This window comes from Calliphora vicina, chromosome 3 (genome assembly GCF_958450345.1).
Source record: "Calliphora vicina chromosome 3, idCalVici1.1, whole genome shotgun sequence".
Classification (NCBI taxonomy): Eukaryota; Metazoa; Arthropoda; class Insecta; order Diptera; family Calliphoridae; genus Calliphora; species Calliphora vicina.
In genome coordinates this window covers 128853999-128869097 of record NC_088782.1, presented here as the reverse complement: position 1 = coordinate 128869097, position 15099 = coordinate 128853999, and the positions used below count along the sequence as shown (strand labels likewise).

The following is a 15099-nucleotide window of genomic DNA, read 5'->3' as shown; positions in this document are numbered from 1 at the left end:
CATTTTATTGTTTCTTATAATTTGGTTTATAAAGTTTTAATGATTTTTTTATTTTTATTTTTTGTTTAAATAATTACTTGTTAGCCTTAAGCCATCAATGATTTTATGATAAAATAAAATATTCTTTGATTTTCACACTGTTTTTTTTCCATCAAAATTAAACAAATTAATATTTACTCATGTCTAATCCACACTCAAGTCCTTGAACTGCCAAACAAATATTTACAACAGCGACATCATTAGTATTAATAAACAAAGATCAAAGGCAAACAAGACACAAAACCAACTTGGCTTAAAAGCATAAAAGACAAAAGGCCAAAAAAACACAGCGACTCACCTACCAACTTTTATCTGAAAATTGGAAAAAAAAAATTAAAAACAAACAATTGGCGGTAAATGTAAAAACACACAATAGAAATGAAAAATTTTAAGCTAAAGCAGCGATTCCCGTTCAGAAAGAGCCATGCATAACGGAAACAGTGAAGAAAACATAAAAGTGAACAAACCGGAAAACAAATCTTTAATGAAGCATAAATGCCAAGGAAAATACAAACACATTTTCGAAAAAATATAACGTGTAACACAGTGTCTTTGAAAAGGAGTACGAGAGCCACACAAACAGTCAGTCAGCCAGCCAAGAAATCGAATGCATTGTGTGTTCATAAAAAAATGTTTAAAACAATTACCCTGTAGCTCTTGGAACTAATGCCACGTTGAGGAATGTGTTATATACTAACAATTTGTCTCTGTAATTGCCAACAAACCCATCAACATTCCGTTTTTAATTTGTGATTTATTGCGACTCTAGATAGGGGAATTTCATATGACATATGTTAGTGTAAATCAGCTTTCCTAAGACCTCAGTTATCGCCCGGACCCAAAACTTGTCTCAATTTATTAAATATGCGCTAGAGAAGTTTGGTATTGAATATCAGCACAATCGGTCCATAAGTGTCTGAGATATGAACTATAGAACACACTTACCTCTGTTTTTAAGCTGGGCCAATACATTAGGTCCTTTTGTGTTACCTTAAAAATAAATAGAAGAGGGCCAGATAGGGATGAAAAGAGAATAGAATAGTAAGATAGAGTAACAGAGTAGAAGAAATATAGAGGAGGTGGTCAGAAAGGGAGAAGTAAGGAGACGGATTCTAGGTCACTCTGTGGAGATTCCCGTGTCTGGTGTGAGTAGCCAATTGCTATTCCTAATAAAGTCGTTAATACATTCTAAGTTCATGTCATAGAGTTAAGAAAGACTATTGAAGGAACGATGTCCCAGAAACCTGATGCATAGATCTCCTAATGCCGGGCGATGACAAAGATAGATATGTAACTTAAGATACTTAATACCTCCCTTTGCTTTATATGAACTCAAGCTAAATTCCCTCTTGCTACATTTAAAACTTCTGGGTCCTGTCATTGTTGTTTTTGTAGTTGTTGCTTGCCAAGTTGTTAAACAAACGTCAGAAAAGTGACAAACTGCTGTTAAACATGCCATGAGTACGTATCGTATCATAACTTTTTCATAAAAGCGCGAAATATTTTTTTACAATGATGCGAATTTTTTATTTTTGTTTAAAAATGTATTTGTGTTTGATGGGTGTGGGACTATCCAAGCATATTGTGTTATTAATTCTGGTTCAATGCTGAAAGCAACAAATTTTCAATTTACTATTTCAGTTTAAGTGAAAAATACATACATTCAGTCATACACTGCAGCAATAGAAAGTAGGCAATATTTATGTAAAGTTTTTCAAAGCCTGAATATATGCTATAGAAAATGTATTATTTAAATCTAAAGAAATAGAACTGAGCTTTTCAGGGATATTAAACTCCTTTTTCTGCCAAAGCAATTCTGGAAATTCTGGATTTTGGAAATGTCTTCACTTCACCTACTTTCATTATAACGTTTAAAAAGTTAGGAAATATTAACACTTTTTTAAAAACTTTCTAGTGTTTTCAAAAAAGGAATATTTTTACAACTATTTAATTATTGTACAACGAACTCAAAAATGTTTTTTCTATCACAAAATGTTCAGTTGTAAATCTAAACATGAAATATTTTAATTAAAAGCATTTAAAATAAGTAGTATTTTAAATACTTTTTTGAAATAGTAGTATTTTTGTAGAAAAATTAGTAGTTTTAATACTATTAAAAAAGGTAGATCTAACTTTTATAGTTTTTTCACAATAATAATAGCTTTTTAAAAAAGTAGTATTTTTACTACTATTTTGTTGTAAAATTTAAAAATACTTTTTTTACATAAATTTCCTTAGAATTTTAAACTTTTCCCAAAATTGCATTTTCAAAAAAGCAGTATTTTTGTTAGTTTTTTTAAATAATATTTTTTTAAGAAAAAGTAGTAATTTAATACTATTAAAAAAAGTAGGTCCAACTTTTATAGTTTTTTCACAATAATAATAGCTTTTTGAAAAAGTAGTATATTTACTACTATTTTGTTATTCTGGTCTAACCTTAAAAATACTTTTTTTGCTTAAATTCCCTTAAAATAATGCGTGAATCTTAAAAATTTCCCAAAATTGCATTTTCAAAAAAGTAGTATTTTTGTTAGTTTTTTTTAATAATATTTTTTTAAGAAAAAGTAGTAATTTAATAGAAAAAAACAAATTTTAAGTTAATTTGATAAAAGTATTTTTAATACTTTTTTGAAATAGTAGTACTTTTGTAGAAAAATTTAGTAGTTTTAACACTATTAAAAAAAGTAGGTCTAACTTTTGTAGTTTTTTCACAATAATATTAGCTTTTTAAAAAAGTAGTATTTTTACTATTTTGTTATTCTGGTCTAAGCTTAAAAATACTTTTTTTTTGTTTAAATTCCTTTAAAATAATGCTGTGAATCTTAAAATTTTTCCAAAATTGCATTTTCAAAAAAGTAGTATTTTTGATATTTTTTTTTAAAAAATATTTTTTTAAGAAAAAGTGTTAATTTAATAGAAAAAATTAAATTTTAACTTAATTTGAAGGAAAATGATCAAAAATTACTGATTTTTTTTTGACTAAATGTTGTTTTAAAATAAGTAGTATTTTTACTAATATTTTAATATTGTATCAATAATCCCAAAAGTTTTATTTTCTAAATTTTTGAATGAAACATTTATCACATTTACTCTTCAAATTTACAAAACAAAATCACAAATTGTGATTTTTTCCTAATCTTTATAATTTCTTACTATATTTTTTGCATAAATTTATATAAATTTTAAAATTTTTTTTTTATATTTTATAATTTTTTCTCTGTGTATTATTACACATTAAAGTACTTATTATTAACATGAAAAAACCTCATGGTTTTTTAATAAAAAACGCTTATAAAAGCAGAAAAATAATGCTTTTAACATTATTAATTTCGCAACTTTGATTTCTGATGTTTTTTTCGACAAAAAATTTAAAAAAAAAAATACTGTTTAACAAAAGAATGAAAACATTTTCATACTTTTTTTATAGCACAAACGCATGAATTTTATAATGAATGAAATGAAAAATATATAAATAGTACTTAAATATAAATTGAAAAACCGCACATTATTAAAAAAGTACAAACATACAAGTAACAAATGAAAAAAAATATACAAAAAAAAACACGTTTATTTTTATAAAAGAGGGAAAGAGAATTGATTAAAAGGAATCAATGAATATTAAACATTTTATAGAAATAATTTCGAGTAGCATAATAATTTAAGAAGAAGGAAATCAAAACGCTAAAAGCTGATCAAAGTAACAATAGCACAAAAGCCTAAAAGAAGACTTTAAGTTTTTACATTTAATTTCTTAAAAGGAAATGAAAAGACTCTTTTGACATTTTTAAGGGTTAATATTTTTAAATTTACTTATTTGATTTGATTTCATTGCATGTTGGCTTAAACAAATATTTTTTATCATAATCAATCACTATGATACGTTATAGATATGTTTTCCAATTTTAAAATATAAAATTATTTGTTTTTCTTCTCTAAACTTTCATTGAATTTCCCATGTAAATAAGAATTTATAAAAATCTATGAAAATACTTGAAAAAAAAAATAAAGAAAATCCCCAGAGTAATTGTATACCAAAAGGAAAATTTTATATTTTTTAATATGAAACCCTTTCTTGTTGAATTTTTTTTTGCTAGTTTTAAATCTCTTGCTAAATAAACACACATGTGGCTTTTACATGGTTTATGGGTAGTGGAGTTTTTTTTTCTACAGGATTTTCTAACCAAATACAAGTCAATCAACATAATCATGTTTTAGCATGTTTTGTTTTTCTATTTTTTTTCTTCTTTTTACCCACAAAAGATAAGAGGGTAAAGTGAAAGTGACCCATAAATAAACATATTTTAAGCACCCTTCTTCTGGTGTGCTGGTAACTAAGGCAAAGATGCTATATTTGTAAAACTTTTTTTGGAATATCTAATGAAATATGGAAAGCATATATAGCCCAACAGAAGCCATTTATTTCCTGGAATTAAAAATATAAGGAATGTTGAAACTGCCAAAAGAATTATAAAAAAAATATTTACTGAGGGGCCACAAACTGTTGTCGTTCTCACGACAATTTGAGCTACGCTACCCGAGTCTAACTGGTCCAAAAACCAAATATTTCATAAAAATGGGTCCTGTATTAAATCATGGTTATTTCTAGCTAAATTTAGTAATTTATAGAGTCCTTGAAATTCGTTATTGCCTTTAATTTTTAAATCCATTTTTTTCTACTTTTGTCTACTAAAGTATTTATATTTTATTTCCTCTGGTTCCCTCTATTTGAAATGTGTGTAAATGTTTAAACCAATATTTGGTTTTAGATTTTTTTCTCCATCAAAGGCAATCGTGTGTACTAGATAATTGAAAACACACATTGGTAACGTATTTATTTTTTATAATTTTCTATTTCTATTGCAATTTTAGATTTTTCCTAAACTGGTGTCCTTTTTTTTCTGTACACAATTTTGTTTCTAAATCAATAGCATTTTAGACTTAATAATGTAAAAACAAATAAAAATCAAAGCATTTTAGTTAATAGTGTTTATATAGAAAATATTTATGGAAAAATAAAAAAAAATTAAGATTTTGATGATAGAAAAACAGGAGGGTGGTTGTATATATAATAAAGTTAACAGGCTTTAAAGTTTTGTTTTGGAAATTCTTGTTTAGAGCTTTTCAGAACTATAGGAAAACATGCGTAAATAGGAACATTTCATTAACATACATTACTGGCTAAATTACTTAGAAGTAGTTCAGTAATGGCTGGTTTATAAACTGTAGTACTAGCAATAGTTTTTTCTACACTAATTTCTGATATTTGTTGTTTCAAATTTTGTTGTTTCAAATTTTGTTGTTTCAAATTTTGTTGTTTAAAAATTAAGAAAAAAATTTATTTGGGTTATTGATAAAATATTTAAATAGTAGTAAAAATACTACTTTTTTTAAAACTATATTAATTTTTCAAAAAAGCATTAATATATGTTAATTTTTTTATCAAATAAATTTTGAGTTTAATTTTTTCCATTAAAACACACATTTAAAAAAAAAATATTTTTTGAAAAAAGTAACAAAAATACTACCTTTTTAAAAGTTAAATTTTTGGAAAATTTTTAAGATTCAGAGCATTGCCCTTAGGATATTTAAGCAAAAAACGTATTTTCAAGCTTTGGCCAGAATAACAGAATAGTAGTAAAAATACTACTTTTTTAAAAAATTATTATTATTTAAAAAAACTATAAAAATTATACCTGCTTTTTTAAATAATATTAAAACTACTAATTTGTTATAAAAATATTACTACATATTTCCAAAGAGTATTAAAAATAATATTTTTTAAATATACTTTTATTGTTAAATTTCTTAATAAAGCATACGAAATTATAATTTATTTAAAATTATTTAAAATAGTAGTAAAAATACAACATTAAGTTTTCAAATAATCATTAATTTGTTAATTTTTTTCAAATTAAGTTAAAATTTTATTTTTTCCATTAAAACATTCCAATTATTTGAAAAAAGTAACAAAAATACTACCTTTTTAAAAGTTAAATTATTGAACATTTTTAAGATTGAGAGCTTTGCCTTAAGGAAATTTAATCAAAAACGGTATTTTTAAGCTAGTACTTTTTTAAAAAATTATTATTATTGTAAAAAAACTATAAAAGTTAGACCTGTTTTTTTTAAATAGTGTTAAAACTACTAATTTTTCTACAAAAATGTTACTAATTCCAAAACGTATTAAAAACAATACTATTTTAAAGATGCTACTATTTCATAAAATTATTAAAAAAATACTACTTTTTAGAAATGCAGAAAAATACTACTTTTTTAAAACTTCATTAAAAATACTACTTTTTTCAAAATGACAAAAAAATACTACTTTTTTCAAAATTAAGGAAAATACTACTTTTTTAAAACGATAAAAATCTCCAAAAAGTATTAAAAATACTTTTTTTTAAATTCAGAAAAAAAATAGTTTTTAAAACTTCTATAAAAATACTACTATTTCAAAAAAGTATTAAAAATACTACTTTTTTGAAACTGTAATTTTAGGACATATTTTTGCAAAATGAGGAAAATTAAATTAATTGTGAACTTTGGCTACAATAAAAGTATTCAAAATACTACTTTTTTAAAATGGATTTAATTTATAAGAAATTATAGTTTTTAAAAATTTAGAGAGATTTATAATTGAAAAACTTTGTTGAGTTATGAGTACAAAAATTAAATAGTGGTAAAAATACAGCCTTTAATTGTTACTAGGATCGTCCGGTGGCCGAAATTCGACCACTTTTATGGAAAGAATTTTTAAAAAAATTATGTTCTGCAAATCTAGAGAAAATAACCCTTTAAACCATATATGTTTCATCAATATTGGTGGACAATAACTTACTTAAAAGTGTACCACAAAAAAACGTGTGGCCTATTTATATATAAGATTTATCAAAAGATATAGAAATATATTGTGGTGCCGAATTACCGCATTCATGAGCTATCGTATCGTAAAACTCTTGATATCGAAATTATAATAAAATGTACGAACTTTTTGCATGTCACAATCTCGAATAAGAAAATTACGATCAGTTTTATCGATATCGATTGCGATAATTCGGTATCTGGTTTAAATGTTTGCCAAAGCTCACTTAAACACATTTCTGTGACTATTTGTATTTTTTAATTCTAAAGTTTAAAAAGTTTAATCTCGGTATTGAAACTTTAACTCTTGGTTATTGTTGCAAATTATAGTATACTCAAATTTATCAAACCAGAGTTGTATGTACTGTTACTGGTAATCAAGCCATGATCAATGAGTTTTCATTATCGCACATTGATAAATTAGAACTGGACATATAAAATACGTTTTATAGGACCCCTAATATTTCGTTTTTACGATTTATAATTTTTGGGGGTCCGGTGGCCGACACTCGTAACATAAAAGGTTATTTACCTTTAAATAAAGTTCACACAATTTATCAAATAATAGACAAAAATCACAAGACATAACTGATCAGAAAATGCATTATCCATGTTCTCTCTATGCCGGCCACTGGTCTATACCAAAAAGCCATATGCTCTGCAAGCTCTTAAAGGAAACATCCGACAAGAACAAGATAATTTATTGTCCGGTATTCTTGGCAAACGCTGTAAAAAGATTTGGTTGTACTGTTTTGTATAACTTATTTCATCCTTGCCTACTTATATCACCCTCCTTTTAAATTTAAAAACTTTTTCTGTATAAAAAAAATAAACCTTTGGAAGGACCACAAATTGCTATATTACAACTTTTAATATTAATAATATTTGTTTCATTTGAAGTATTTATTTACAAATTTTTTTTCGTCCTATTTTTTGCAACAATTTGTTACATTTTATGAACGTGCTCAAGTGTTGTTTTTTATCTGGTTGCAGGGTTTCATGTTCAAGAGCGTTATTTATCATGTTTTCTTTTTTTGGGTATTTATTATTATTGTTGAAATAAAGTTTACCAAAAAATAATGGTCATTATTTTGGTTTTAACAAACAGTGATACAAGGAATTACTTTTTCAAAAAGGATAACAGCAATTTCAAATAAAAAGCACAGGTAATAAAATATATGTAATTTTAAAATTAAATAAAATTTATGAAATTTATTAAACTAAAAACCTTAAGCAGCTTATTTTGTAAGCTAACAATAAAATAATTCAGTATTAGCACATAGAAAGATAAAAACAAATATTATTAAATCAAATTAAATATAGAAACCCCTCAAACAAATGTGCAACAGCCTAAGGCATGGACCAATTTCCCAGTAAATAACCAAAAATAGATAAAGAGACAGAAAATCCAAATTTTTATGATTTCCTTCTTTAAGTAAAAATCTGTACCCACCCTTCACGAAAATATTACAACACAAAAATAATGGGAATGACAGCAGTGGTGGTGCAGGAGAGCTTCAAATATGCAAAGCAGCAGCACTAAATATAATTTTAATGTTTATCGTCTTTTATTGTCGTCAAACAAATTATTTTTCATATGATACCAGGACACAACAAAACAGCTTAAGGATATTGATGCCCTTGTTTAATATTAATTTGCCAAAAAAAAAAAAAAAAAAGAGACCAAAAAGAATTCCTAGCAAATGTTTCATACTTTAGTTGAGAACAAACTCAGCTGCTTATCATCGTCATAATCATTATCATCATGGTTTTATGGTAAGAAGGTAAGTAATTTGATTAGCTTAGAGGTAGATGTGCATACACTTAGAAGACAGATAAAATATTTGTGTTAATAAAAAAAATTAAATAAAGAAAAATCTCTGAACAAAAATCCAGGCAAATCTTTAAGAAACAAGGGAGACAAGGAAAGCATTCTCGACATAAATGTCTTTGATAGAGATCAATAAATGCAAAAATAACAAGAGTCAAAACAATTTAATGCTTGAATAAAGAATTAGAACATATCCTTAGGGTTAGTTGTGCTTCTATATGCAAAAGCTTCATTGAAATGAATATTGAATTAAAGATTCTTATTGTTGCCAAGAATTTCGGAAAATAAAAAATAGAAATCATTTTTTATTTACTACATGCAAAAATGTATCCTTAAGCGTCTCCATTTACACATGTAGTCACATCACTCATATTTACTTTATCTATTAAAACATACTTTATTCAGTCTCATTACAATTTACCTTTTTCATTAATAAGCTTTTAATTTGCTTATTTATATTTCATGGGTTTCGCAACAATATATGGAAAAAAAGCATAGACAAAATTTGCATATGTTTTGTTCAAAGAGGTGGGTGTTTTAATTTATTTGTTTAATATACTACATACAACTTTGTCTTTGATGTTCATATTCAAAATATCAAAACGAAAAAAGGAAACATTTCATTTCAATAAAATATTTATTTAGCTTAAAAGATGTCATGCTCTATATTTCTTCATTTGTTTGTCATGGCTGCAGCATATTTGTACTTAATATAATTTGATTTAAATAAACATTATTAGAATGTTTATAAAATATTCAAACAAGTTGTTAGACAAATGAAGCAGATTTTGCAAAGTTTTAATAAAAAAAAAAACACAAATATATTTTAAATTTAATGTAATCCTGTCGGAGAATAACACAAGTTATAAATATATTTTTGAGTTCAAAATATATTTTTGCGTTTTGCACTTAGTGCTCCATAACTACTATATTCAAAAATATTTAGAAATTTTGTTAATCAGATGATTAGGTCTTTTAGTTCACATCCTTGAGCATTTTAATAACCCTTCACACCTGCTCGATCTGCAATGAATGAGCCGATATAATGAGCTGATATACAACTTGAGCTAGAATCTGAACTAAAACCTCAACTTAAGTCTTAAATATAATCTGAACTAGAACCTGAACTAGAAATAAACTAGAACCTGAAATAGAACCTGAACTAGAACTTAAAATATAACCTGAACTAGAAATTGAACTAGAACCTGAACTAGAAGCTGAACTAGAACCTGAACTAGAACCTGAACTAGAACCTGAACTAGAACCTGAACTAGAACCTGAACTAGAACCTGAACTAGAACCTGAACTAGAACCTGAACTAGAACCTAAACTAGAATCTGAACTAGAACCTGATCAAGAACCTGAACCTGAAATAGAACCTGAACTAGAACCTGAACTAGAACCTGAACTAGAACCTGAACTAGAACCTGAACCTGAACTAGAACCTGAACTAGAACCTGAACTAGAACCTGAACTAGAACCTGAACAAGAACCTGAACTAGAAACTGAACTAGAACCTGAACTAGAACCTGAACTAGAACCTGAACTAGAACCTGAACTAAAACCTGAACTAGAACCTGAACTAGAACCTGAACTAGAACCTGAACTAGAACCTGAACTAGAACCTGAACTAGAACCTGAACTAGAACCTGAACTAGAACCTGAACTAGAACCTGAACTAGAACCTGAACTAGAACCTGAACTAGAACCTGAACAAGAACCTGAACTAGAACCTGAACTAGAACCTGAACTAGAACCTGAACTAGAACCTGAACTAGAACTTGAACTAGAACCTGAACTAGAACCTGAACTAGAAACTGAACTAGAAACTGAACTAGAACCTGAACTAGAAACTGAACTAGAACCTGAACTAGAACCTGAACTAGAACCTGAACTAGAACCTGAACTAGAACCTGAACTAGAACCTGAACTAGAACTAGAACCTGAACTAGAACCTGAACTAGAACCTGAACTAGAACCTGAACTAGAACCTGAACTAGAACCTGAACTAGAACCTGAACTAGAACCTGAACTAGAACCTGAACTAGAACCTGAACTAAAACCTGAACTAGAACCTGAACTAGAACCTGAACTAGAACCTGAACTAGAACCTGAACTAGAACCTGAACTAGAACTGAACTAGAACTGTACTAGAACTGAACTAGAACTGAACTAGAACTGAACTAGAACTGAACTAGAACTGAACTAGAACTGAACTAGAACTGAACTAGAACTGAACTAGAACTGAACTAGAACTGAACTGAACTAGAACTGAACTAGAACTGAACTAGAACTGAACTGAACTAGAACTGAACTAGAACTGAACTAGAACTGAACTAGAACTGAACTAGAACTGAACTAGAACTGAACTAGAACTGAACTAGAACTGAACTAGAACTGAACTAGAACTGAACTAGAACTGAACTAGAACTGAACTAGAACTGAACTAGAACTGAACTAGAACTGAACTAGAACTGAACTAGAACTGAACTAGAACTGAACTAGAACTGAACTAGAACTGAACTAGAACTGAACTAGAACTGAACTAGAACTGAACTAGAACTGAACTAGAACTGAACTAGAACTGAACTAGAACTGAACTAGAACTGAACTAGAACTGAACTAGAACTGAACTAGAACTGAACTAGAACTGAACTAGAACTGAACTAGAACTGAACTAGAACTGAACTAGAACTGAACTAGAACTGAACTAGAACTGAACTAGAACTGAACTAGAACTGAACTAGAACTGAACTAGAACTGAACTAGAACTGAACTAGAACAGAACTGAACTAGAACTGAACTAGAACTGAACTAGAACTGAACTAGAACTGAACTAGAACTGAACTAGAACTGAACTAGAACTGAACTAGAACTGAACTAGAACTGAACTAGAACTGAACTAGAACTGAACTAGAACTGAACTAGAACTGAACTAGAACTGAACTAGAACTGAACTAGAACTGAACTAGAACTGAACTAGAACTGAACTAGAACTGAACTAGAACTGAACTAGAACTGAACTAGAACTGAACTAGAACTGAACTAGAACTGAACTAGAACTGAACTAGAACTGAACTAGAACTGAACTAGAACTGAACTAGAACTGAACTAGAACTGAACTAGAACTGAACTAGAACTGAACTAGAACTGAACTAGAACTGAACTAGAACTGAACTAGAACTGAACTAGAACTGAACTAGAACTGAACTAGAACTGAACTAGAACTGAACTAGAACTGAACTAGAACTGAACTAGAACTGAACTAGAACTGAACTAGAACTGAACTAGAACTGAACTAGAACTGAACTAGAACTGAACTAGAACTGAACTAGAACTGAACTAGAACTGAACTAGAACTGAACTAGAACTGAACTAGAACTGAACTAGAACTGAACTAGAACTGAACTAGAACTGAACTAGAACTGAACTAGAACTGAACTAGAACTGAACTAGAACTGAACTAGAACTGAACTAGAACTGAACTAGAACTGAACTAGAACTGAACTAGAACTGAACTAGAACTGAACTAGAACTGAACTAGAACTGAACTAGAACTGAACTAGAACTGAACTAGAACTGAACTAGAACTGAACTAGAACTGAACTAGAACTGAACTAGAACTGAACTAGAACTGAACTAGAACTGAACTAGAACTGAACTAGAACTGAACTAGAACTGAACTAGAACTGAACTAGAACTGAACTAGAACTGAACTAGAACTGAACTAGAACTGAACTAGAACTGAACTAGAACTGAACTAGAACTGAACTAGAACTGAACTAGAACTGAACTAGAACTGAACTAGAACTGAACTAGAACTGAACTAGAACTGAACTAGAACTGAACTAGAACTGAACTAGAACTGAACTAGAACTGAACTAGAACTGAACTAGAACTGAACTAGAACTGAACTAGAACTGAACTAGAACTGAACTAGAACTGAACTAGAACTGAACTAGAACTGAACTAGAACTGAACTAGAACTGAACTAGAACTGAACTAGAACTGAACTAGAACTGAACTAGAACTGAACTAGAACTGAACTAGAACTGAACTAGAACTGAACTAGAACTGAACTAGAACTGAACTAGAACTGAACTAGAACTGAACTAGAACTGAACTAGAACTGAACTAGAACTGAACTAGAACTGAACTAGAACTGAACTAGAACTGAACTAGAACTGAACTAGAACTGAACTAGAACTGAACTAGAACTGAACTAGAACTGAACTAGAACTGAACTAGAACTGAACTAGAACTGAACTAGAACTGAACTAGAACTGAACTAGAACTGAACTAGAACTGAACTAGAACTGAACTAGAACTGAACTAGAACTGAACTAGAACTGAACTAGAACTGAACTAGAACTGAACTTGAACTGAACGTGAGCTTAACTAGAACATAAACCAGAACATGAACATCAACTTGAACCGGAACCGGAACTAGTATCAAAGATTTAAATACTCAGAATAAGATGCTAATCAATATGCCAAACTATTATGTTATTTTGCTATATTCTATTGACAATTTAAAACGTTCACTGCGATTTCTCTAAAGCTCTCAGAGATATTGTCAAACAAAACAGTAAACAACTTCTAAAAACATATTTTTCCCTTTAGAGGGTTAAATGTGCAGAAAATTTGATGTCTAACATTCATTAAAATATTGAATTTTCAACTTGCCGACGGCTTTTCACATTAGCAAACAAATGATGGAAAGTAAAACATTATACATATTTCTTTTAAATAATATTATTTCTTTTATTTGAATTATTTACTTAAATAATAGATTTACAAAATTGTTTATTTTTTTCATTTATATATAAATATGTTTAATACTTGTACTTTGTTATGCTCATTATAAAAATAATACTAATAATAATAAATATTAAAAACTTATTTCAAAAAATTTTGAAACTAAATAAAATTACTTAAAACTACAAATACTAGTTTAGTTTAGTTTGTATATAAAATGGTATCAAAAATTCTACATTTGTTATAAAATAAAATTACAGACATTTAGATGTTTAGAGTAAATTGTTTTAAACTGAAATAGCAAATTAAATTAATTTAAATTTAAGTTAGTAAAACACAAAATACTAATTTTGTTTATGAGTTTTATATATAAAAAATAAGCGGTAATTTGTATTTGAGTATAAAATAGACACTGAGAGAAAAAATGTTTAGTAAAAATAGTGGTTTAATAATTAAAAATGTTTCAAATGCATTTCTTCAGGGAAATATTATAAACATTTTTAAAGATTACTTTTTTTTCTTACTTATAATATAAAGTTTTAAGTTACTATGTAGTAATCATAAATTATTTTAGTTTAGTTTAAAAATTGACTATCACAATTGTGCTTTATTTAGTTTAATACTATAGGATTTAATTTAAATCCTTAATTATTATGCCGACGGTGTTTTCGTTTAGGAAGGCAGGCTTTCCAAAAAAATAAAAATTATACAATATTAAATATTTCCACAAAAACATCACATCACAATTTTGCTTTAGTTTATAAAATCATTTCCATTTTCGTTTTGTTTACTGCCATTGAGGTTTCACTTGACCATTGGGTAGAATTTGTATGACAGCTGTAGAAGATTCTGTATTGGCGGCGGGTGTTGAGGTTGTTGCTGGACTCTGAGTAGACATATTTTGTTGGTAATGATCCTTTAAGGCTTTACACATGGCCAAGGCTAAAATTTTCCAAGCCATTAAATCTTCTTCGGTTATAGGATCATGATTAAAGTGATGATTTTCCGCCTGAGGCTCATTGTTATAAGAGCTATGGAAGCTTTGATTTTGTGTTATATTCTGATTAGTTATTAGGGGTCCATCAACTTGATCTATTTCTTGCGATACATGATGCTGCTGTGTTTGCAATTGCTCCTCATTTTCATAGAAAGGTATGGCCATTTTGTTTATTAAAAATCTGTTGCAAAATCCAATCAAAAATATTTCTGGTTTTCCTTTTATAATTTTACGTAAATACTTTCGTATAAAATTTGGATTATTTGAAATTATTTAACTTTATTTTACGCACGTTTACTGTTCGAAATTTATACGTCTTTCTTTTACCACTTGTAACGTAAAACTGACTCGATTATTTGCCTTACAATTGTATTTATACAATTTTGTGTCGAACTTCTGATACCTTTAGAGGATGAAAATTGTAATTGAAACAATTGTGGTTGTAAAACCACCAAAAAATTCACCCCCTAAACTCATCCTTTGAACATTGCTCTCTTTTTGTTATGACTTTTGTCTCTCAGCTCTTGAAACTTGCATGAAAACTCACGTGAATTTCACGTTTTATGAAAAAGAAAGAAAAAAAAAACAAAAATACTATTCTTCCGCTTGTTGT

General features: G+C 28.0%; 1 protein-coding gene across 1 annotated transcript; it reads right to left on the bottom strand.

Moving 5' to 3' along the window:
• Positions 1 to 14047: 14047 nt before the first annotated feature.
• On the bottom strand, positions 14048 to 14660 carry skl (sickle). The gene has a single exon (XM_065506237.1). It carries the CDS (start codon positions 14649 to 14651, stop codon positions 14277 to 14279), a length of 375 nt encoding a protein of 124 aa, XP_065362309.1. The 5' UTR covers positions 14652 to 14660; the 3' UTR covers positions 14048 to 14276.
• Positions 14661 to 15099: the final 439 nt, after the last annotated feature.